Source organism: Heloderma suspectum, chromosome 7 (assembly GCF_057233095.1).
Source record: "Heloderma suspectum isolate Gila_16-S chromosome 7, 16-S_ref, whole genome shotgun sequence".
NCBI classification, from domain to species: Eukaryota; Metazoa; Chordata; class Lepidosauria; order Squamata; family Helodermatidae; genus Heloderma; species Heloderma suspectum.
Window position 1 is genome coordinate 63,762,657 of NC_139464.1, and position 26,207 is coordinate 63,788,863.

General features: G+C 41.7%; 1 protein-coding gene across 2 annotated transcripts in view; it reads right to left on the bottom strand.

Annotated features, from left to right (window-relative positions):
• NAV3 (neuron navigator 3) overlaps positions 1 to 26,207 on the bottom strand; it is a 351,861-nt gene that overhangs the window by 148,113 nt on the left and 177,541 nt on the right. For both annotated transcript variants that reach the window (XM_084810412.1, XM_084810411.1), the window contains exons 10-11: positions 6,299 to 6,407; positions 3,981 to 4,364 (exon numbers count right to left, since the gene is read on the bottom strand). In XM_084810412.1, coding sequence (XP_084666538.1) covers positions 3,981 to 4,364; positions 6,299 to 6,407 — 493 coding nt within the window. The remainder of the gene's footprint in view (positions 1 to 3,980; positions 4,365 to 6,298; positions 6,408 to 26,207) is intronic.

Sequence of the window (26,207 nt, forward strand, 5' to 3'; positions counted from 1 at the left end):
AACTGTGGTGCTGGAGAAGACTCTTACAAGTCCCCTGGACTGCAAGGAGGTCAAATCAGTCAATCCTCAAGGAAATCAACCCTGAGTGCTCATTGGAAGGACAGATACTGAAGCTGAAGCTGAAATATTTTGGCCACCTAATGCGAAGAGAAAACTCCCTGGAAAAGTCCCTGATGCTGGGAAAGACTGAAGGCAAAAGGAGAAGGGGACGGCAGAGGATGAGATGGCTAGATAGCATCACCGATGCAATGAATATGAACTTGAGCACACTCCGGGAGACAGCGGAGGACAGGAAGGCCTGGCGTGCTATGGTCCATGGGGTCACGAAGAGTCGGACACGACTGAACGACTGAACAACAACAAAGCCCTATGTTCCCCTATGGATTACTGCCTTGTTGTGGCAAAGGGGCTTGCATAAGTCAGTGAAACCATAAGCTATGCCATGCAGGGCCACCCAAGACGGACAGGTCATGGTGGAGAGTTCTGACAAAATATGGTCCACTGGAGAAGGAAATGGCAACCCACTCCAGTATTCTTGCCAAGAAAACCCCATGGAATGTATCATAAGGCTAAAAGATATGATGCCAGAAGATGAGCCCCTCAGGTCGGAAGGTGTCCAATATACTACTGGGGAAGAGCAGAGGGAATTTCCAAGTAGCACCAGAAAGAGTGAAGCGGCTGGGCCAAAGCTGAAAGGACACTCAGCTGTGGATGTGTCTGGTGTGAAAAGAAAGTCCGATGCTGTAAAGAACAATATTGTTTAGGAACCTGGAATGTAAGATCAATGAATCAAGGTAAGCTGGAGGTAGTCAAACATGAGATGGCAAGATTGAACATCGACATCTTGGGAATCAGCGAACTAAAATGGACAAGCATGGGTGAATTTAATTCAGGTGACCATCATATCTACTACTGTGGGCAAGAATCCCTTAGAAGAAATGGAGTAGCACTCATAGTCAACAAAAGGGTGGGAAAAGCAGTACTGGGGTACAATCTCAAAAAAGATAGAATGATCTCAGTATGAATCCAAGGCAAACCATTCAACATCACAGTAATTCAAGTCTATGGCCCAACCACTGATGCTGAAGAAGCTGAGGTTGATCGGTTCTATGAAGACCTACAACACCTTCTAGAACTAACACCAAAAAAAGATGTCCTCTTCATCATAGGGGATTGGAATGCTAAAGTAGGAAGTCAAGAAATCACCGGGATAACAGGCAAGCATGGCCTTGGTGTACAAAATGAAGCAGGACAAAGGCTAATCGAGTTTTGCCAAGAGAACACGCTGATCATAGCAAACACTCTTTTCCAACAGCACAAGAGGCGACTCTACACATGGACATCACCAGATGGTCAATATCGAAATCAGATTGATTATGTCCTTTGCAGCCAAAGATGGAGAAGCTCCATACAGTCAGTAAAAACAAGACCTGGAGTACATCATGAGAAACGCCGGGCTAGATGAATCACAGTCGGAATTAAGATTGCTGGGAGAATTATCAACAACCTCAGATACACAGATGATACCAGCTTAATGGCAGAAAGCGAAGAGGATCTAAAGAGCCTCTTGCTGAGGGTGAAAGTGGAGAGTGCAAAAGTGGAGAGTCCAAGATCACCGCAGATGGTGACTGTAGCCATGAAATTAAAAGACACTAGCTCCTTGGGAGGAAAGCTATGGCAAACCGAGACAGCATATTAAGAAGCAGAGACATCGCCTTGCCGACAAAGATTCGTATAATCAAAGCTATGGTTTTCCCAGTAGCAACGTATGGCTGTGAGAGCTGGACTATAAGGAAGGCTGAGCGCCGAAGAATTGATGCCTTTGTGGTGCTGGAGAAGACTCTTATGAGTCCCCTGGACTGCAAGGAGGTCAAATCAGTCAATCCTAAAGGAAATCAACCCTGAGTGCTCATTGGAAGGACAGATACTGAAGCTGAAGCTCAAATATTTTGGCCACCTAATGCCAAACTCCCTGGAAAATAATAAAACTCCCTGGAAAAGACCCTGATGGTGGGAAAGATTGAAGGCAAAAGGAGAAGGGGATGGCAGAGGATGAGATGGCTAGATACCATCACCGATGCAATGAATATGAATTTGAACACACTCCAGGAAAGAGCGGAGGATAGGAATGCCTGGAGTGCTATGGTCCATGGGGTCATGAAGAGTCGGACACGACTGAACAACAACGACTGAACAACAACAACAACAAGCCCTATGTTGTTGTTCTGGCTACTATTAAAATGAAAAATAAATCTACCATTTATGTAAAAGAAGAGAATTTAAACCAGTCCTGCACAACTCATGACCCACAAAGCTAAACACTGCCCATCAGCCATGTATGGTAGCTCACAATGGGCTTGATATATGCCTTGGTTTTGCTGTCTGCCTGGGTCCTAAAGGAATTGTGGGAAGGGTTCATGAACTTGGCAGACCATAACAGATGACTGATGTACAACATTCAGAGGTATACAAAGAGCTAGGTCCAATATCACAGCACTGTTATGTTTATTTCCAGTTCTAACCCATCTTATCCCCAGGTCCCAAGGATGGAAAAACTACATCATGATAAGCTAATCGGATAAAATATATTAAAAAAATTAATATACTGTCTAGGAAATTAGATTAAAATTTCTTCCAGAACTGCTTAATTCTTGCTATTAAAAGCCATCTCAAATAAATGAGGTTTCAGAAAAGTCTCAGACCTCGATGAGTCTCCAGGAAAAGAGTGTACCACAATTTGTGGTGCAGCCACCAAGAACACCTGTGTATGTGTTCTCACTGTTTGACCCTCAAGCAAACAAAGATGGTGCTGTCAAGAGAATATTCCCAATTGATGTTAGGGATCATGATGCAACATAAGGACGAGGGAATTTCAAAGGCACATAAACTCAAATAATTTAGGATGTTATAGGTAAAAACTCAGCAGTTTGACTTGTACTCTGAAGATAAAAGGGAGGCAGTGCACATATCAGAAGCACTGGTATTTATTTATTGAATAGATTGCTCTGTTGCCTCTTAAGCACCACTCCCATGGCAGCTTATATACTGGTAAAACAATATAATGAAATTAAAAGCTATTAAAACAATGAAATACAAAACAACAACATTAAGCAACATTAAAATAGCAGCAGCATATAAAACCATTATTAAAATACAACGCAATAAAATTACTCAAAAGGAGACCAGAATAAAAATGTTTTTAGGGCCCTGCTAAAAGCCAGAAAAGAGAATGTTTATCTCTTGGGGTGGGGGTATTACACAGATGGGGGGCCACCACAGAGAAGGCCCATCTTCATGGTAACCAACCCACACCAGAGAAGGCATTTTGAATCATATGGTGCTTATATTGAGAACATACGAACTATAAACTATATGAACTATAACTTTGAAATGGAACACATTAGGCAAGAACCAGATTAATCTAACTCCAGCTAGTGTTATGTGTGGGTCTGGGTTAGGGATAGCAGTTTCACTTTCTCCCACATTCTTTTTTTTTTTTTTTTAAATCTCAAGTTCTTTCTGTTCTGTTTTTGACAAAAAATGCAACTTTTAGTGAGTTCTTATTAAAAAATGAACTGAAGAAATTCTCACCTGTCTGCACTAATCAAATTAAGTAGGTACAGCTATCCCCAGCTTGGAGAGGACCCTTACCTGCCTGCCAGGTAGCTGTTAAAGATGAAGAGCCCGTCAGAAAAGAGCATCACAAACATGGCTAAATATACAGGGACCTGGTTCGCATGTCACAATAAACCACTGTGGGTTAATTTACCCACGGGGCTACATGACTGAGGACACCATTTTTTAAATGCAAGTCATGGTGGGGGCGCACCACAGCTTGTCATGTCATGCGAACCAGCTCAAGGATTTGAAACTAGGCATTTAAGAGCAAAAGTTCTCTGCCTGGATGAACAAATCTGTCAGTTGCTTTTTCTTCCAACAAAATTTTCAGCCATCCCTAGTCTGGAGAAATAGAAACTTACCCACTGTTGATGTCATCAGCTCGAAGACTCTTCCCAAGAATGTCCCCATCACTCATGTACCCTCCAACATCAGCATCAGAGGAAATATCCAGCTCATTGTTTCCTTTTTCACTCATGTCGATCTGGGGTATGTTCCCAAGGCGAGAAACGGCTGCACGGCGAAGAGGGGTTGTGTACATGAACCGAGAAGGGTCAGTATGGATGAAGCGACTAGCACCACTGCGAGGGTACCCTCCACCCAGGGAAGGAGCATCACCTGCCTGGAGACGAGGACTAGCTTGTCCAAGTCTCCAGGTCACTGGAGAGGATCGGCTTGTCAAGCCTGGAATGCTTCGCCCATTCACTTCAGTTGTCACAGTACTGTCAAATGTTGTCTCCAATGTGCTGTGAAGCAAAACAAAAATTGATGAACTGTGCTTTCTATACTTCTGAGTCTAGGATGCGGGCAGGGGGGAGTAAAGTCACACATAGAAACAAAAAGGGTGTATGAAAAATGGGGTATATAATTAAAGGCATCATCCTGACCGATGCACACATTTTCTTGCAATCTTAAAGGGGGGCTATGAAATGCATTAATAACTAAAATTAATGAATGAATACAACATGCCCTTTACCCTGCTCAAGACTTTATTCAAAGAATAAAGATGAAAAATGTGAATATGTGAAAAAATAGAATAAAATGCAAGACCACAATGGAAAATGAAGGTGTCTTACACACATTCCAAATGGAAATCTTAAAATGGCACAGCCACACTCATAAGGACATTTTAAACAGCTTATTACTTTTTAGCTATGCAGATGCGATGGAAATTGTTCTGTGGTTCAGACAGAGTGTGGGCTGACAGCTCTAATAGATGTGTTGGAGAACAAAAAGATGCCTTTCTTTCTTGCCCATGTGGCATGTCTGCCCTGCTTCAGGCATTCCATTTGAACAGGGTATATGCACAAAAAATCCAACACACATAGGTTCATTTAGCACAGTTGATATCCAGAAATTATCAGCATGATTTGGGTCTATGTGTGTTGAATTTTACATGCAGGTTCTATTCAAACATTACCCCCACCCTCACCTGAGGTATGGCAATTGGCAACCCTATTTCAAGCTGCTAAAAGGATTGCCAGCCACCAAGAACTTAACCTACCCCACCAAATGAGAACATATGGAACCCAGGGGCTTGAATCAAAAAGTGAAGCTTTCCAAAACAAAGCTTATTGCATACTGAACATTTCTCAGCAGTTGGGGCATGTGCTTAAGAACTGCTCCAACTTCTATATTTCAACTCCCTGCAAGTTTAACAACTATTGTACTTATTTTTCCAATGCTTCTATGACAAATCACTTAAATCCCAGAACTAGTATAGGGTACTATATTTTGGCAATGAATATGAACTTGAGCACGCTCCGGGAGACAGCGCAGGACAGGAAGGCCTGGCGTGCTATGGTCCATGGGGTCACGAAGAGTCGGACACGACTGAACGACTGAACAACAACAACAACTATATTTTGGCCTTTGAGAATGACTTATTTAGACCTCACTTTAGCATTTTCCCACATACAGTACACTTATTTGTAGGAAAACACATAAACTCATACTGCTGTAATTTATTCAGAACAGTGTATCCAAAACAGCTTCTTGACTTCACAGCCCAATTCGCAGGCTGTAAAAGGGGACAGCCATTTTGGTGTTATTTTGGGAGGCCTGTGAATAGTGATGCAGCATTTGCCCACTGTTCAGAGCTGGGAGGAAAGAAACCCAGCCCTTCACTGCCTAGGCAACTGAGCAACATTTCTGGTTTTTGGCGCTACTCTGTGAGGTGTCCTAGTGCTACACTGTGAGGACATGCAATTAAACCACTGCAGCACATGCATCAACACTGGGAATACATCCATGTTGCCCTTGCAACATAGCAGAGAAAAATAGGGAGTATGCCCTGCATTGCCAAGACAACTGAACCATAAGAGCTGCAACTTATACTTTTAGATAAGCTCCTACATCTATGTGCTTACAGACGTTGCTTTAGAAGCTTTGGGTTTCATCAGGTTCAACTCTTGAAACTGATTTCTTGAGGCCGCATGTTCTCCTAATTACTAGCTCATATTTTCCTGACAGCTTTGTTACCAGACTCCCTCAAGAAGGAAGGGGAAAGGAAGAAACCAAATACTTTAAGGAGCCTGTTGACAGCTCTGATGACAAGAACATTGGCCAAACAAAATTGTGTCCTCAGTGTCGAGGTTCCTCCTTGCAAGATGCATTCTCTGCAAGCTCTCAGATTTAGTTTTATATTGTCACATGTAACCAATCCCACTAATAATGGTACCTGTGGCTTATTTGAGTTCCTCTAAGGCTGGACATAGTTTCTTCCAAGTTCTGCCTCAGATCTGCTATATTCTTTACAGTTCTCATTCTTCTTGCTTCAGGATCTTCTCCTGAAAAGAAAAAATGTATGTGTGTATGTATGTATATGTGTGTGTGTGTATCAAACAGTATACTGTATGTGCAATAAGAATCTAAACAGAATAGAGACCTCCGTCACCTTAATTCCAATAATACAGATGAATCCTTTTTAATACTATAGATTTACACAATATTCATGATTTCTATTACACAAAATCCTTCAATAATAGCAAATTAACTGATGGTACATACAGTATACAGAATCTATAAATACAAGACTATCTTCAGATTTATGGGTATGTTTTAAGCCAAGGCACAATGACTAGGGGCACAATCCTATGTTGATATCTGGCAGCCTCTGAACTCAGAGGCTGCCGAATATCCAGTGAAGGGTGGGAGGACAGTGGAGGCCGTCTTCGCCGCCATGCTCCAGCCACCTTGCATTTCTGCTAGATGGGCTATTTTGTCCATCTAGCAGTGGCACCTTGGAGGGGGAGGGAAGGAGGCTGGAGCAAGGCAGTCCATAGCACAGCCACCCGTCTCCTTCTCTCCACCCCCAGGAATCCCCCCTTTTCCCTGTCTCTGTACTCTGTTTTCCAAGCTATCCTATTCCCCCGCCTCCCCGGATGCTGTCTGGGGAGCATAGGATTGCTCCCTAAATTACTCTAAACACTCACTTGGTTTTAAGATCTGTCACTTTCTGTAGATTTTAATTAGGTTATGGAAGTTATAGATTAACATGCTGCATTTTACACATATATGAAGTGGATCTTGATGTGTTACATGGCCCCTAGGATGAGATCAGGAGTGAGCCATGAGCTGGTGTACTCATTCCCCTACCGCTTCTCTTACCCATCTGCTGCTCCCTCACCATCAAGAGGTTTTAAAAACTGAATTGCAAAGGAGATGCCATCTTTAGGTAATTCTTTGTGTTCTTTCTCCTGAGTGAAAGAAGTAGGGAATGAGAGAGAGGATGGCATGAGCTAAGGAGGGCCTCCTAAACACCACTGAAGTTATGAGTTTCCCTATGTATTTAAATGACATGTAGGGAATATAAAATGATTAGGGATGCTGACAATGTTTGCAAGTATTGGGTTTGAAATGTACGTTCTTCCTGCTTGTAATACTCATTTTTTACTATGAGTTGGGCACCCTTACATTGAACTGCTTATTCCATTTGACATGAAGACTGAGACATATATCGTATTAAGGTCCCAGTTTTGCACCTATGTGGTCAGGCAGGCATCCTTCTCATCTGGCTGGCAAGGCCAGTAGCTACTGTTGACACCTAGGAAATGCATGCATATCCTTAAGGGCAGGGTATGCCTCTGTCTCATGTAAATGTGGTGATTTGTTAAAAAGCCTATGCAGGATGTTGGAGAAATCCATGAGGGTCTGTGTAAAACTGCTTTTATACTACTGAACAACAAGCCAATCACCCAGTTCAAAGTCTGGCCAAACATAACGATGATCCTATGAGTTTTCTATCCCTTCCAGGGAAACAACCAATCTTGCATGAGGAATTAAAAACAAACAAACAAACAAACATAAATCAAGCCATCTGACAACTTAAAAATGCCATATTTTACCAATTCTGTTTACTTAGACCACACTGCTCTTCTGGACTACAGGATCACACATTCAGGATTCAGATTACTAGTGTTGTTTGTGCCCATGCCTCTCTTTGGATTCCCCTTTTCTATAGGACCATGCTAGCTAAGCATTATTTAACAAGTGTTTTTTCTTAGGCTCTCGGGCTAGTGTAGGTTCAGTCCTGTTGGATTCTTCACTGTGTGTGTTTTCTTGTGGCTTCTCTTGTGTTTGCTTGCCAATGTGCTTATGGACTGAGGGGCACAGAGATTATGGAGGTCCACCTCTGGCTACTTGAACCGCACTATGGGAGGGGAGAGGGTCCCTTCTGATTGGAATCTTGTTCAAACAGCTTTCCTAAAGTCCTAAAATGTGAGCATGCACATTCAGCCCACTCATAGAGATAGGAAGGGGAAAATTTATGCAGCTTTTGGCTCTCTTCTGGTTCTTATCTTTGCCCTCTTGAGTGGCAAGGATAGTACTATAGCTTTAAAGGGATGAATGTAAGCAAGTATGTTAGGATTCATGAATGCCATGAAAACATACGTGCATGCTGCTTGGTTATACTCAGAGTCAAATTTATTTGTGATCATGCCAAGGAGAACCAGAAATGACCTTATACTAACAAGAAGAAGGGAACAGAATTGGCACAAAGTGTCTATACAAGCAGGAGAATTTATTTTCCTGTATTAATAATCCAGCAGTTCATAACAGATAGCTATGTACAAGAAAACAAAAATAATTTGTGGGTGTTTAGATGACTAAGGAAAAAAAGTTATGTATCAGTATATGTACATCATATACTTAATGACTCAGGGCTCTCCCATTAAGTCCTAACATTTTACTTTTCATCTTGCTTTGCCACCATACTCATTAACATAGAGACAGCCTGAACATTATTGTAATTTGACAGAAGCCTTCAGAAGACCCATTCCTACATTGATCAGAAGTGTATTGAAATGCATGCTTATCAAAGACCCCGCCCCCCAAGTTTCTGTCTCTTGAAGTCCAAGTACAAGACAATGGCCCCATTCAGATGAATGCCAAGCCATAGTTTAGTGCTACAGGAATGAGCCAGGGCAACCTTTGTAATCCTGGCTTGCTAGGGTCTGGGACTTACTTCAGGGGAAGGTTTTCCGATTAGCATCATGTCAGGGGTAGGTACAGTCGGTAGGTGATTTGACAGTCACATAGGCATGTCAAATATAGCCACAGTAGGCACTTGCCACAGCTGGTACTCAATAGAAATAGTCATGTCAGAGATAATGACATTGCTTACAGGTCAGGTAATCAGATCAGCATTTCAAGGAGTTCCCAGTGAGACCAAACTGGCTGGGCTGTTTTTCCCCTACATTGGACAATACATGACAATTTTGTAGCAGGAAGAATTTTGTCACAAATCCCTTGGCCCCCTCTATCCTTAAGCACCCACACACACACAAAAGGAGAGGCTTCAGTCTCATGCCTTTAATTCACAGGTTCATTACAGATGAAAATCCGTGAAGGCTCTCTGGCTAAAAAGGAATGCCTCCAGGGGATTCAAATGGCATCACCAAAAGTTACCTGCAGTTTGAAAGGGAGGAGCCTCGTGTGGCGCAGAGTAGTAGGCAGCAGTATTGCAACTGAAACTCTCCCCACGACCTGAGTTCGATCCCAGTGGAAGCTGGGTCCCAGGTAGCCGGCTCAGGTCGACTCAGCCCTCCATCCTTCCGAAGTCGGTAAAATGAGTACCCAGCTTGCTGGGGGAAAGGTAGTCATGACTGGGGAAGGCAATGGCAAACCACCCCACTACAGTCTGCTATGAAAATGCCAGCGCAAGCGGCGTCCCTCTAGAGGTCAGTAATGACCCGGTGCTTGCACAGGAGGAACCTTGAAAGGGAGGCTTTCTGGCTAGGCTAACTTAGGGAGGGAGGTCCCACCCCTCACATGCTGCTTCCTTGTACAACCTCTCACACATCGCTAACCAGGTTAATCGTCTGAGTTCCACCCCTGACGTTTCCCTCTTAGCTCTGGGCCACCGCCTCATGTCTCTTAGGTCACAGTCCTCAATCCCCTCCTCCTCCTGCTTGCTGCTTCTCACGGGGGCGGGGGGTAGGGGCAGGAGGAAGCTTCATGTCCAGCCATCTGGGAGTTGGTAACATGAGACGCATGCCTACCTATATCTGGCCTGTGAAAATGCCTCCTCCAGTTCTGGCTGCTCCTCTTCTGAATCTGAGCTGCTAACTATCTCCCTGTGCTCAGAATCAATCCTGACAAATTTGAAGCCATCTGAATCCTCATGAAGGCAGACCAGGGTTGTTCTGCAGCAGGCCTTGCCCTCTGAAAAAGGCTGGCTATACACATCAAGGGTTTTTGCCTGATTTTGTATTCTTAAGCTTCTGTGAGGCTGAGATGGCTGGAGGACTTGTCTGAGGATGGGAATAAGACTACATCATTTGGCCAGGAGGTCAGAAGGAAGGATCTTGGAGGTTCCCCTTGGGATGACATCCCAAACCTCCTCATCCATAGTTATGAAAAAGCAGCAACACAAGGAAGCAAAATAAACTGATAAACAACTGCATCAATTATATGGAGCTTGGCTGTGGGCATTAGAACTTTGAGAACCTCTATTATTGATAGGTACTTCTGAAACTACTTCCCTCCTATTTTTTACAGTAGGTGGCAGAAACCAGGTCGCAAAGGAACCCAGCACATCAGGAAGAATACAGCTGCATCCTAAACTGCATGGGCTGTATGATGAGCTTTAGCATATTAAGTGGCTTTAGCATAGCTAACATTAACGTTGTTTATTTACTTATTACATTCCTCTGCTGGTCCAACTATACCATACTCTGGTGCGTTTCTGTGGTGAAAGGTATATCCAACATGTGAAGGCCTGTAACCAAGGAAGTGGGGGTAAATGATTGTTTGAAAGCACCCTACAAATGAAAATTGTACTCTATACACAAAGCTAATATGTCAGGGAGAAGACTGGTTAAGGTCTTCTCCACCCTCTCTGGAGGGATCGGATCATTGTTGTGCTTGTGTGAAATAGTTGGCTAACAAATTTACACTGAGTTATGTTTGCAGATAGGGCATTTTAGGATGGAAACAAAGGAATGTATTTCCTTTGTTTCTATTTTCTCTTCTAGGAGTCTCCTTCCTGCACAAGTAGCACCAATTTATATGAGTCCTCACAAAAGCAGGAGGAATGAGGATTCCTTCTTAGCCTGGAGGGGCTCTCCAGCTTGTCACATGCTTCTCTTATCTCACATATACCAGTAGCAAGCACATTTCCTGCCTCTCTCAAGTACATTTTCTGAGCTTCTAAGCCTTTCTTTCTTGAATGGGCACAGAAGCCCCAATTAATCCAAGATATACTGATATGACCCACCCATTCTCATATCATGTTAATGTGTGGTGATTTCAGGCTTGTATGAATGTGAGAGGACACTTTTATAGATTTTTGCCAAAATTGTAGGGTGTTGACAGGACACACATGTACACCATATGTGGTGTGGCAAATGTAATGTGCAGAGTCATGTCATGTATGGATCTGAGCTTATGGATACTGAAAGAAACTGGTAAATGTCTGCTATTCCTTTTCAAACATTTTTGCAGACATGGGGTTAAATTTCTTTCCATATTACATGGGTTTCTGGTGAACCTAAGCATAATGAAGATTCATGTCTTATTTTCAGATGGGGAAACTGAGGCATATTCTAGCAGTCAAGTTTCCTCATGCTGTTGCAACCATTCTCTTATTTAAAAAATGCAAAAGCCACACACTATTACCTCTGTTTCACTACCACTTTACCTTAGTACTAGTGCGGCTCAAAACATTTCTGTCTTGGGCAGAGTCACCTGTTGTATTTATGCATACCTGGCTGCGAATCACAATACAATTCATCTATCTGTGAAAATATCCCCGCACCCTAGTTCTGCAATTATTAGGTGGAGTTCTGTCAGAAGACATAGACAGAAAGAGGAATGTCTTCCAAGTCATACAATGGATCAGTGGAGAAACAAACACAGATTTTCTGATTTACCAAGCTCATCATCTCTTGTCCATAATTGTATTCAAATTTTGCATAAGCCATACCTATAGATAGTTTTTGCTCCAATCTGAGCATAAATATATACCTCTGGGAAATTTGCAAATGAGAGAAAGGGAGAGAGAGACTTGGCAATGGAGGCACAGAGTTCCAAAAAATTAATTACACAAACCTTCTGCATTCAACGCTTTGAGCAACCCCACAGTTTTGAGTGAAGGGAGACGAAAAGTACAACCAGCTGCAGAACAAGCCTCTGAAGCACCTACGGCTGTGGATTACCGACGCCTATTTGCCTGCACTGATATAACTGGTGTGTAAACCACTGGTGGCACTCGCAATTCTGCTCAAAGCCTGAATTGATGGATGAGATTTCTTCAGGCAGCATTATGAAGATGCAGCAGAAAGTAGGCCATGATATTACCTAACTAAATCAAACCTTATTAAGTTTGCTGGTTGCTTAATTTTAGACTAATGAAGCAGAAAGTTAGTAACACAGAAATAGAACAGTTGTGAATAAACTGGCAGAACTGACACAAGTACCTGTCTGAGACAGCATTCATACTGGATAAGGCCCTTACATGTGGAGGAAAGAGTAGAGAGGGACACTTCAACATGCCACCCTCCCCAAGCTGGGGAAAAAACTAGTGTGACTGCATGGCACACCCAGGTATTTCATTATATATACACACACACACACACACACACACACACACACACATAGGCTTGAAGCAATTGGATAAAAAGTCACACCCTTGTTGTTTCAAGCTGAGTTTTAGTGCAGATATGACCTATTAGGAAAATCATTTGTTGCCACTAGCATATCTTTCAAAACATATTTCCCAAGTGGCTTTTATCTAACACAATCTCTAGATGTAAAAGAAAGGAATGAATATGAGGGGAAAAAATCTCCACCTTCTAGCATTTGAGCACAAACCCAATTGTGTCTCCTATGATTCCTGTCAACAAAGTCTCCTCCATGCAGATGTACTAGTGCTTATGAAACTGTTTGCCCATTTCAAAGAGAAGTTAACTCACCCAAGAAATCATTGTAAAGTACTTGTTCTAAGTCTCCAAGCATTGTTATTATAACATCTTCATCGAGCTGTGCTGTTCCCTCACGTATGCAACCTTCCTCTTCCACCACCCATTTCTGGCTGGTGAAATTTGACTTAAAGGGCACATTTTCATCACCCGAATTGCTCCTTTCTCCTTGGCCAGATTCCTCTGTAGGATAGCCTCTGAGCCTTTTAGTTGCTCTTTTGCCTGCAGCAGGTGGCAGCTCTTCCATTTCCCACAGAGACTTGTTGCTGGCATGGTAAAGGGAGTGTGCTGATTTTGATAGCGCTTTGGAAAGTGAGGCTCTGCTTCCAAGTTCTGTCTCCCTCTGATGAGGAGGCTGGCTAGACTTGGAGGCATTGCCAAACCAGTTTTCTCTGTATGAGTATCTCTTTTCCCCTTCACTGAGGAGAGTAAGATTGGTCAAAGACTTCTGTTTCTGAAGACAAGCAGCCCCATTTCTTGCATCTTTGCCTCTGAACACTGAGAGTTCAGCAGGTCGTTGCATAGTTTTGCGCCAAGGGTTCACCTCAAATTATGTTTCACATTTCCAAGATGCACAGAAGGCAAGATCTTTTAAGCCGGCATCAGAAGCTAAGCTTTCAACATCATACAATTTGCACACCATGCAGCTCTTCTCTCCACCAGTACCGAAGAGCATAGCTTAAGCATCCAGTGTACATGCTGCAAATGACTAGACAGGCACAGTCGTTTTGTCTGAATCTGTGTAGCTTTTGATGCTAAACCAGTTCTTTCCAGCCCTGTTAATCTGCAGTACTTACAGTCATTTTGCTTGAATTTCCTTCAAGTGGAAGAGAGTTGATCAAACACTCTGCTCCAGCACAGAAGTAATCCTAAAAGCCAACGGTGCTTCCCTCTCTCCATCCAATCATCGGTCTCATCAGACGGATGGGCCTGCATCCCTTTCTACAGCTGCTGTATTCTGAAATCCAAAAGTACAGCACAAGTGCTGGCTACCGTGCTTCTCCCGCACTCCCTGGTCATGACTGATTCCTGTGCACGGCTCTTCACTTGAGACGGGCTGATAGCGATGCAAGTGCAGCCAGCACGTCAGAGCTCAATAAGAGCCAAAATTAACCAGCGAAGCAAAGCTCTGAAAAAGCTTCCTCACATTTTAGTATTCAACCTGCATTCCCAGATCTATGACTGTTCTCTGCTACTGCAGTGGATGCTGCTGGCTGCCATGGCAGCAAACAGCCTGGTGAATTAAACCAGAAAGACCCAAGCCTCTGCCCAGGTTTGCAGTGCCAAGGGTTTCAGGACGCAGTTTACGCTAAGTGGGATGCCCCAGCAATTAGCTTTATCACAACCTGGAATTTTAGTTTTCTTTCTTTGTAAGGTAAGATTTAGAAAACTATTTATTTCTCGCCATTGCTACCCCTTATCCAGGCAAGCTAAAAGCAGATTTATCAATGGCTCTTGAATCTTGCTGTGTGTGCTGAATAAGCCTCTTACCATAGCATAATAAAGAATTTCAGGAAGACAAATAGTAATTATTCTTTTATTTGCAGCAAAGTAATATTTAAAATAAAGCATTTCATCTCCATCTTAAAAATAACTGAATGTTTAAGATGTATACATCATTATGGAATCATTTAAAATGTTGAAAGAAAATCTAGTTTTTGCAGTCTGCCAGGGGAAACAAACTATTAAATGGAAGAGATTACAAACTCCCCAAAAAGGAATTTTGGTCCAGATATGAAACAAAGAGCATGAGCTCTAAATATGGTTTTTCAAATTTTTCAAAATACCATAAGAAAAGGGAAATTGATAGTGACAAGGTAGTCCCCCCAGAATAAAATACTGTAATTTAAAAATATACAAAAAGAACTGTGTTTGCAAAAAAAAAGGCATTAAATATTACTTGGGTCTCATCTTTGAACACAGATTCAAATATAAACTGAGAATTTCTATCTAAAAAGCATAATTGCATTTGGTGCCATTCAGCCACACCTATAGATATGTAAGACTTACAGAATAAGAAACAAAACTTCTTCCTGCAGGTGAAGAATGAAAATGGGCAGCTATCTACACTTCCATTAACACTTTGACAGATGTACATCATTCTAGTGATGCATTTTCACAAGCAAATATTGGCTTGGTACATATCTCAGCTTATCAAGTCAGGATATGCACAAGCCTTGGTGCTCATGCTTATCAGGACCAGAATCTTAAACTATAGTTTGAAATTGGTTGAAGATCTTTGTTGGTTCTGATCCTCGGAGTAGATAACAATTAATCCAGGAAGTCTTTATGGCATGTTGAAAAGGAAGAAGGAAGGGGCAGTGCATGGATGGAATGCACAAGCATAAGGCTTGTGCAAATCTTGCCAATGCTGGGATATGTACACCCAACTCAGGTCATTAACTATTATCAAAGGATGACCACAATAAAAAACAAAACAAAATCTCTGTAGCACATTAGACTCTTCAGAGTTATACTTGAACAAGTGACATGAGAACAGAGACTTTAGAAAATATCATCTAAAATATTATCTAAGACCATAAATAGCTTTCTTTGACTGGGTTCAGATGTCACGATAACCCACAATGGGTTAATTAAGCCATAATGGGTTAATTAACCTATCATGGGTTATTGTGTCATCTGGTGGGAGTTTTTTTTAACCCACGATGGCTTATTTGGCAAAGTAACCCACTCTGATAACGCATGGTTGGCAGAGTGGGTTCTTAAAACACATCGTGGGTTATTGTGTCATCTGGCAGTCACTATGGGTTTTTTTGGCCAGCTACAGAGCTGAAGACAGGATACCCTGGAGAAGATGCTGATGCTAGGAAAAGTGGAAGGCATAAGAAAGAGGGGCCGACCAAGGGAAAGATGGATGGATGATATTCTGGAGGTGACAGACTTGACCTTGGGGGAGCTGGGGGTGGTGACGGCCAACAGGAAGCTCTGGTGTGGGCTGGTCCATGAAGTCACGAAGAGTCGGAAGCGACTGACTGAATAAACAACAACGATACAGAGCTGTGCGGGAAGAGTGGTCAAAACCGCTGCCGCTCTGCTCTTTGCTGACTTAGCACTTACAGTCTTTAAAATCTTCCCAATACTGCAATTGTGAATTCACGTAATTGTGAATTAGCATGAATTCGCAACTGCAGTATTGGGAAGACACTAAAGCCTCTTTGCCAGCAATGGCTATAGGGAGAATTGTGCTTTAGCACTTTAGCAAATGAGCGTTAGATCTCTATGAAGCTTCATCCTGATCCTGCAAACCTCCAAGGTTTATAGTCACCTTGGATTTTTGCTGCTGTCAGGGTGCTGCGTTTGGAGGGTGCATTGGTGCATCCTGAGTAGGGGAGACTGGCTATGTGGATTGGTCCTGATCCTGCAAACTCCCATGGTGTTATAGGCATCTCCCCCTTTTTGCTGTACTTGGGATTTTTGCTCCCCTGGGGTAGTCACACCAGGTTTTGGTGCTGGCCCGGGTGCCTCCCAACTAAGAGAGGTTATGTGTGAAGTTTGGTCCTGATCCTGCAAACCCCCAAGGTTTTATAACCACATCACCCTTTTTTCTGTACTCAGGATTTTTGCTGCTTGGTGAGTGATTGCATTGGGTTTTTATGGTGGATACCTCCTGACTGGAGGTGGCTGTGTATGAAGTTTTGTCCAGATCCTGCAAACATCCAGTGCTTTAGAGGTAAAACAGCACCATTGTTCAGGTGGGAGGACTGCAGCAGGACATGGGGCGGGGTGGAGTGAGTCAAATTATAAACAGTAGCTTAATAAGCTACTCACAGCAGTGCATTAGCCCAGTCGTGTGGTGGAGCATCATGGACTATCTAAAAAATAAGCTACTGTGAGTAGCTTATTAAGCCACCATGGGTTAATGTGATGTCTGAATGCGGCCTTTGTGTGTAAAAGTTTGAGTCCTCAAATGGTCCGAATAATGGACCTTTCTTGGAAGGGCTGTTCCATATCCGACACATACAAAAATGGGTATGCCCCCACCCCACCAGGACTGCCTCCCACAAATGTCATGGCAGGGCTCTCCAGAGCACCCACTGCAGTGGTGCAAGCAATATCCTGGGACATCCCTTGCACAGTGCATGGCTTTGAGGAAGGACCACATCAGATCCAGGCTCTCTGAAGTGGCAATTGGGGGGCAATGAAGTGGCAATGGGTGGGTGCTGCAGCAATGGGGTGGTGGGACGATGTGGCAGCTGTGTGTGTTCTCCCCCCAGTGCAAATAATAATAATATCTAGGTGCAGATAATAATAATATTGAGGTCCATTTCAATCAGGCCTCAGCCCTTGTATTGAAACAGAAACTGTCTTGGTCACGTGTGGGATGATCTTTGGCAAGAGAGTATAAGAGGCAGTGGAAACCTGTTGATTCTCTTAGATCTCTCAGCAGCTTTTGATACCATCCACCATGGTATCCTTCTGAGTAAGCTGAGTTGGTTGTGGAGGTACTGTATTGTAGTGGTTCTGTTCCTACTTTGATGTTCAATTCCAGAAGGAGGGTGATAAGGGATTATTGCTCTGCCCCTTGGCAGTTATGCCATGGAGTTCCAGAGGGCTATATTTTATCCCTCATGCTGTCCAACATCTAAATGAAATCGTTAGCTTCTATCTGGAGATATGGATTGAGATGTCACTTAACTACAATTATCCATGCTCTGGTAACCTCTCATTTGGATTACTCATTTGGATACCCCAGTGATGGAATGCTCTCCCCAGAGAGGCTTATCTGGTGCCTACATTGTAATCTTTTCAGTACCTGGTGAAGACCTTTTTATTCTCCAAGGCTTATTAGTCCTTTAGTTTAAAAAAACAACAGTGTTCATGCTTTTGGAAACTTAACACTGCTGTTAGTTTTACTTTGGTTTTATTCTGTAGCTGTTTTTTAAGTGGATTTTTATGCTATGTTTATTATATTCTGCCCCCACTTGGTACCTTCCAGACATTTTAGACTACAACTCCAAGCATCACTGACCATTAGTGATGCTGGCAGGAGCTGATGGGTACTGAAGTCCAAAACTAAAGGACCAGGTTAAGCCAGCTGTGTTATGGTTTTAAGCTCTATTTTGTGAACCACCCAGATAGCTTTGGCTCTTGGGTGGTATAGAAATGTGATAATACATACATACATACATATATATCTATACACACACACACATACACACACAGAGAGACACATATGTTAATGCACTGCATTATTATTTTTCCAGGGAGGACAACACATTGAATACATGCTGATGACATATTTCTATACACAAGCATTACAGAATATCTTGCTGATCTCACTGAAAGTTTTTAAACAGGCATTGGCAGGTCTTTTTCTTTTTAGAACTCTTGTTCTTTTTGCTGACTTTTGCATACTATTTTTAAGCAGTGTTGTTTAAATTGTTTAAGCTGTAAAACGCTGTTGGATTGTTTAAAAATTGTTTTTAGTTCAAAGTTGTTTTTAGCTATATGTTGTTTGTCCATATGTTTTTATGTAAATGGTTTTTAAACTTCGTATTTTAAACTATAAAAGATTGTATTTTAATGTTTTAACTTTTGTAAACCACCTGGAGAGTTTTGGCTATGGGGAAGTATAGAAATGTAATATCAAATCACATATCATCATCATCTTTTTCTTGACATATGGTGGCTGGCAGCAATTGGGCCACTCCATGCGGAGAATTTTAGAACATATCAATGGGGCCATACACTATGTTAGCTTCCTATATCAACATAAATTCATATCAAATGGATGCTAGAATTCTCTCTTGTCCCAAGTACAAAGACTTGCAATGCCATTTCAGTGGCAATGCTTCCCTTATGATGTTGATTCAACATCCATAGTTACTTCCACTGCAAAATCAAAGAACCTCTCTGGAGTTAAGAATGTGCTGCAACAGAAGGTGCGTGCTTTTAATTAGATATAGATACTCTTACGCTTACTTTAGAATAAGAGAAGGTTGATGAGGCTGAAACATAGGTGGTTTGTGCAAGCTGTTTGCCTGTCTTGTGACAGAATGTTCAACTACGTAATCATACCCTGTTTTAGACACAACCTTTGTTTCATTACCTCCATAAATAATTAGCACCATCTTAAATACAGCATACGACTCCATGTACAGTAAGTCTAAATGTACAACACAAAGCGCTCTCAGTCATTACAAGCCTCTTTTAAACAGTTAATTGTACATGTCCTCATGATATATTCTGCCCATCTGCAGCACTGGCAAGTATACAGGACAATAATGTGGAATTATCCCAAGTTAATTTTATTTTTGAGAAACAGCCTTGTAAAAACAAACTATTTTCTTTTCCCCACAGAATGCACAGATTTGATTTAAGATAAGTGAATACCTAACCAAATCTGTGGCAACAATTTAAGGAGGTTTAAAGTTCAACTATATTTCACAGTAACATGGCCCTCAGCCTAATGTACCAGCCTGGTCAACCAAAAGATGCACGTGACATTTGAAGTGTATTTTCCCAATCAAGGCCTTCTGTTCCTTCTACATATGCATTCATTTACAGAAGTCAGAAGTTGATGCATTCATTTACAGAAGTCAGAAGTGGAGTAGGGAGAGTGATCACCAAAATGAGGAGCTAAGCAATCATGAATACAAAAGAATGGGGCAGAGCTTTTTCAAAGGGGGAGGAGCTACTTCTTTAAACTAAATGGCAAAGGTGGGGTTTAGGCTTGGCTGTAGCATAACTAGAGCTGTGTACAAAAGGCCTCTTGAAATTCTCCACCTTACTTGTGGGCAGAGAAATGTGGGAGACAATTTCACAGAATTCCTCCAGGGGGAGGTGAAATTCTCAACAGTTTTTCCCAGATAGGGCTCCCCATTGGTGGGGCTTGTGGAACAGCATCTTTCTTTTTTGGTAAGGGGTTTGGGGCTTTCATGCTGCAAAAGCATCAACAGTCTTGGCAGGCTGGCCCCAATTTTATCCACCACGATGCAGGTGGGGGCAGTGCTGTGTCCACCTTCAAGGATGAGGTGGACTTAGTGATCTGCCAAAATCTGTCCTCCAATTTCCTGAAAATTTTCTCCCCCCATGACAGAGGCTTCCATTGTTTTGCCTCTTTCAGGATGTTTTATAATTTATTTTCATGATGTTTTTGAGCTTCCCTAATCACAGCTAGCATCCCAGGCTGCCTGCACATCCTGATCTGAAAAAGCCCCATGGGAGAAATTACCTCATGGTGCCTTAAACTGGGCTTTCATTGAAGTGTAGGAAGCTGAGGAGGCTACAGAGGGCCAGATAAATGATTGTACAGTGAAAACCAAGACACCTGCACTCACTTTTCGGCCACTTCCTAATTAAGCCCAAGAAACCCAAACCCAACCCATGAGAATTACTCTGAATTTCTTCACCATTGAATTTCTCTTCTATCAAATTGAATTAGAATGGTAAAGAAAATGTGGGATAAATTTTTGACACAACACCAAGTGTAACTAGCACAGCAGTATCTTAGGTGCTCCCAGTACAATCAAGTCTATTTCACTTCTCTAACTCAAGATCATTGTTCCCTAGGAAAGCTGATCCTTTACCAACACCTGATACTTTCTCAAGTTGTTAATTTTTTTTTATAAAGGTGTTAATATTGTTTTAAAGTTTTAATTAAAAACTTAAGAGGAGCCATGCTTGATCACACAAAAGGGCTATCTAGTCCAGCATTCTGTTCACACAGTGGCCGAACAGATGCCACAATGGGAAGGCCACAAGCAGGACAAGAATGCAACAGCATCATCCCACCCTTATTCTCCAGCAACTTCAGAGGCATACTGCCCTGATAATGGAGGTTATATATAGCCATCCTGACTAGTAGCCATTGATAACCTTATCCTCCATGAATTGTAAGTTGCTTTGGAGGCCTTATCTGGGCCAAAAGGCGATGGAAAAATTTATCCATCCATCCATCCATCCATCCATCCATCCATCAATAGATATGTCATCGTCAGGGTAGTAATCACTTTGGTCAGTGTCAGCTCCAGGTTTTGGAGCAAGACACTCTCAGTGGGCTCCCTCTCTCAATAAGTTTATCTTCTCACTGCCATTGTCACTAGCTGCCCTTGATCCTCCTCCTCTTCTTTCTCATCATTGCTATCACTAGCTTGCTTGACAGGCAGAAAGCCAGTGAGCAAGTAGGTAGGTGACACTCCTCCTTCTCACCATCACAATTGCCTGAGCTAGAGTGAGAGGCCAGTGAACAAGCAGGTTGCATTAATGGTGAAGAGGAGCTGCAACTCCAGTTGGCTGTTGTCAGTGGGCCCCTGCTGGGGTGTGGGTCCTTGGCAGGTGTTCTACCATACCCACCTTTGATTCCAGCCCTGACTTTGCTGATAGCAGCAGTGTATAGCTGCTAAAATAAAAGGTACAACTACAGGGCTAAGAATAATCATGTTTTATGATTTGTAAATTATAACCATTTTCTTTGAACCTTGTTGTGTTGGTTGGAACCTAGTGGTCAGATACTCAGTGGTGAATCACTAGCATTTTGCACTTGTTCAAAGGAATTCTCATTAAGAACTGTTTGGGAGCAGATCATTGTATTTGTATTTTAGTGGGTCTAATGTATGTTTTGTATTTTTTTATTTATTTCTAAAATTGATAAAACACCCTTCATCCACTAGGATCCCAGGGCAGTGTACACAACATTAAATTCAACAAACAAACCCAATATAAAAATCATAGAATTACACATTAAAAGGCAAAATAAAACAGCAACTCTTCAACCAGCAAGCCAAACAAAAACATAACAATCCATTCAGTTTAAAAATAAATCAAATTTAAAATATGCAAAGTATTGCATTGGTGCAGTAATTGTATTGGTAAAGTAACAATGAAACAAAAGAATACACAAAGCAGCACAGCACACAGCACAGCATCTTTCCAATCGCATAAAGCACTGGGGAACCATTTAAATGTTATGGCCCCCACACAGAGGCTACTGATTAGCACTTGCACAATGTGAGCAATATGCCTGGCAGGAGCAACATTTTAAAGGCTTTTCACTCTATGTGCTGGCCTCTACACATGCAGCATCCTCATGCCAGAGCATCCACTGCCAAGGACAGACAATTCTGGAGTGCATCTTGTGCATGGGGGGTAACAGCCTTTTAACTGTTACACCCACCACATGGAGAACAGGTAAGTGCTTTTTGGCAGCCACTCAGAGGGAGCTGTAATGTTTACATCCGCTATGCCTGACCTCGAGAAGTAATGGCATCTCCCAAGCATATTCAGTATTGTCTATGATAAGAATCCAAATGGCTAACAATTTTGTTCACTGCTGCCTCTGCACATCAGCTCATTCAAGGAACACAAATAACTACAGATAGCAATAGTAAGGATGACAGTGTTCATGCAGAAGGAGGTAACAGCAAGACTCCCCCTCCCTCCCTCTCTCTGTGTGTGTAATGATTTAACGCTAAGAAGTATTTCTTGTTCCATAATTGTGAAACAATGCACTTCAGATCCAGCGTGTGGACATTTTCAATCTGCTTTTCAGTTCCCCTTTTTAGCCCCAAACCATCCTGTTCAACAGCTGTATAGCACTCCCCACTAACTGCTTGCATTGTTGTAAGGCAGTTATGAGTGACACCCATCTGCTTTTTTCAGTATTTTCAATTTGCCATGAGCTGCTAACTAAAACGGTCACTAAGGTATTTATAAGCTCCTCAGCCTAGCACCAGTGACATTCTGAAAAAGGAGGCTTAGACTCATCTCTGATCACATCCCGGTGCCCATGTCCACCTTCTGTGTCAGTTTGGAAGAGCAGAAGAGTAAAACCTTTGGATTTGTTTTACAGTTTGGCTGATTGCTCAGAGTTGTTTTTAGATATATGCTGTCCTTTGTATACTGTCTGTTTGTGTGTTTCTTATATTTTTAAATTTTGCATATTGCATTTCTAACGTTTCAACCTTTGTAAACCGCCCAGAGAGCTTTGGCTGTGGGGTGGTATAGAAATGTAATGTAATCAATCAATCAGTCAATCAATAAAAATAAAAACTCATTACAGTAAAACTGGCTAATTGCTTACCTAGCTGTCCATCTGTCTATCTGCCTGATCATTTCCAGTAACTCCATTGTGAGCATATACCATCTGTAATACGCATCTGAAGCAGCTCTGTACTCAGATATTTTGAGCATCTGCAGCACAAGCTTGTCTATGCAAACTGACATATATATATATATATATATATATATATATATATATATATACCACCCAATAGCTGAAGCTCTCTGGGCAGTTCACAAAAATTAAAACCAAGGAGCACACAAACCAAGGAGACATAAGAATATACACTATATTCAAAGGATCAAACATTGGGTTAAAAAGGTCTATTTGTTTAGGATAAAAACAACAGAGAGAGATATGGAAGACACAGTATTTGAATAATGGCCATTTAGATAAAGGTACCCATTGGCTAAAAGAGCAAAACTTTCAGAACCATATTATCCTATTTAAAATGTGAGTGGGGTCATGTGAGTTTCTGTAAGTCCACTAAATAATAGAATCAAACCCTTATCATTCTTAGGTATATGCTGGTCACACATTATTGGCTTGATTTTTGCAATCACCCTTGTGATGGCATATGCAGAAAGGACAATTTTTGCAGTTAAATCCAACTGGCATTTATCTCTAATCAACAGGAACTCAGTGCACTGTAAACCAATTTTGGAGAGGATTTTCAACATGTGCTGCATTTCTTCAAAAGGCCATGATATTCATGGATCTCAGGAAGGGAAAACGTGAAAAAAAATCTAGTATAATGAAGGAAGTAGTTGTGAGAATCAACCTAAAGTCTACCTTTACAGGGCAAATCCATGCAAATCTACACAGAAATAAGTTCCATTGTGTTCAATAGAGCTTACTCCCAAGGTAAGTGTGCATATGCTTGCAGCCTTCATCTGGTTAAGATGGGAACTCACATTAATAATTTATACCAAGGGTGGGCAATTTATGGCCCTCCAGATGTTTTGGGCTATAACTCCCAGCAGCCCTAGGCATCAGAGCCAATGGTGAGGAATGATGGGAGTTGTAGGCCAAAACATTTGGAGGGCCTCAAGTTGCCCATCCCTGATTTATTCTGAGAAACTGCTTGACTGAACCAAAAGCCATAAACATATTAAACTTAAAGAGAATATTCAGCATACTCTTTTTGTAATGCATGCAGAGTAATTCACAAGGACAACAGTGCTGCAGCTTGCTAGAACTTCAGATTTCAATATTGTGAATCACTTCTGTTTGTTGTCCTAAAGCTAGTTGTGTCAGATAAGCTGAATTCCGTTCTTGCCAGCTTCCATTCTGACACTTCAACATGACACTAGAAATAATAATCAGTCAAAATCCTAGCTTAGGAAAGCTCCTGTTTCTGCAGAAAGGCAAAGATGATGTGACAAATGAGACAGCCTGCTTAGCTCTGGGAAAATTTGGTCAAAGTGCTAACTGTATGCAATCTACAGTACTAACTGTATGAGATCATTTCACCTTGTTCATGTTCTTTCTTAATCAGGAAAAATGTGCATTTTAAAAAGTGTGCACTCAAAACGCACACTTTTCTCCCATAGGCTAAAGTGTGAAATGCAGATGTGGGTGGGAGGAGGATGTGCATTTGTGCAAGTTCGGGAAATTGTGAATTTTCCCAAACCTACATTCCTGCTTGCATTTGCATTTGGGTTGCAAATGGGACATGTTTTCATGGGGTGCAAACCGGAACAAAATTCTTGTACATCCCTAGCCTGGAAGTTCTATTTAGCTATTATAGCCAATTAATCAGCAAAACATGAGCTTGCTGAGCTTCTCTGAATTCTGCCTCAAAGCTTGTTCCAACCCATTGTGAGCTTCGGTTTTTCTCACAAAAATGTGTATATATTTTTGTACACATTATTTAAACATATGCATTTTCTCCCATTGATTAAAGCATGTTTGTGCGCATTTTTCAAAACTATATATTTTTATGCACATTTTTTTCATGTATGCATTTTTCAAACACATTTTGTTTCTTCTATAAATTGCATCACAAGCTTGAACATGTACAGACTTTGATCTGGGGTTCAAACTGGGTGAATTCTGGTAAAAAAATGAACTGAAAAGAATTTCACATACATTCCTATACAGAGCCATCCATAGACCTAATCTCCATGAATTTTGTCAAATTTTCTTTTAAAGTCATGTCGTAGTCACCACCATATTGGCAGCAAATTCTGTAGGATAGTTATTTATTTGTGAAGAAGAAAAATATTATTTTGCCAGTCCTGAAATCTACTGTTCATCAATTCCCCCAAGTTCTAGTGTTATGAAAGAGGAAGGAACATCTATTTATTTATTTATTTATTTTTTCTCTCTCTGTTTCTCATTTGTCCACAAAATCCATAACTTTTTTTAAAAAATAGTATTGATTATGGTCCTACAAAGTAATTGGTTTTCTAAACTAAAAGCCTGGAGTTCTTCAGCCTTTCTTCAGATGGAAAATAATTCTGGATATATTTCTGAAATGCTGAAACGAAATCTAGATTAAAATGAAATTTAAGTTTAATATAAACCCAGCCTGCTTTTCTGGGTTATAAAAATAGGGAAAATTTATGAATTCTGAAGTGAAGCATCTGTACTAGGGTGTGTCTGTCTGTCCATCTTTTCCAGCCATAATTCCATGTCTTAAGATGCCTGAAACCTAGACCCCTGAAGCTTGGCATGTGTACCAAGGGGACCCTATGGGTATGCACCTCACAGGTTACTTTGATTTTTAAAAGCATTAATTAATTTAAATTGATTTAAATGTGTCCATATGGTTAAAGCCTGAAGTAACATCTTCAGCCACTAGGGGCAGACTTCCCTAGCCAGCAAATAACTTTGCAATCCATACATTTTGAAGGCAGGGGAGATCAGTAGGCTGAGGTACACAGTTATAAACCTGCCCCCTCCCTGCTGCTATGGGGCACCCTCCTCAAGAGAATGGAGTGGACGGAAGACTACAGGGGTGCTCCTGGCAGAAGCTGTGCCTAGGGGTGCCAGCAGGTGTGGCTTCACTTGAACCAGGCAGGCACAATGAATCCAACTCTCTGACAGCTGTGTAAGTTTGCTTGCAGCCTTCACTGTATCAATGTAAGAGCTATGCCCAGCTGTGTGAAGCCAGGTCAGTTTGCTAGTTATAAATATAACAC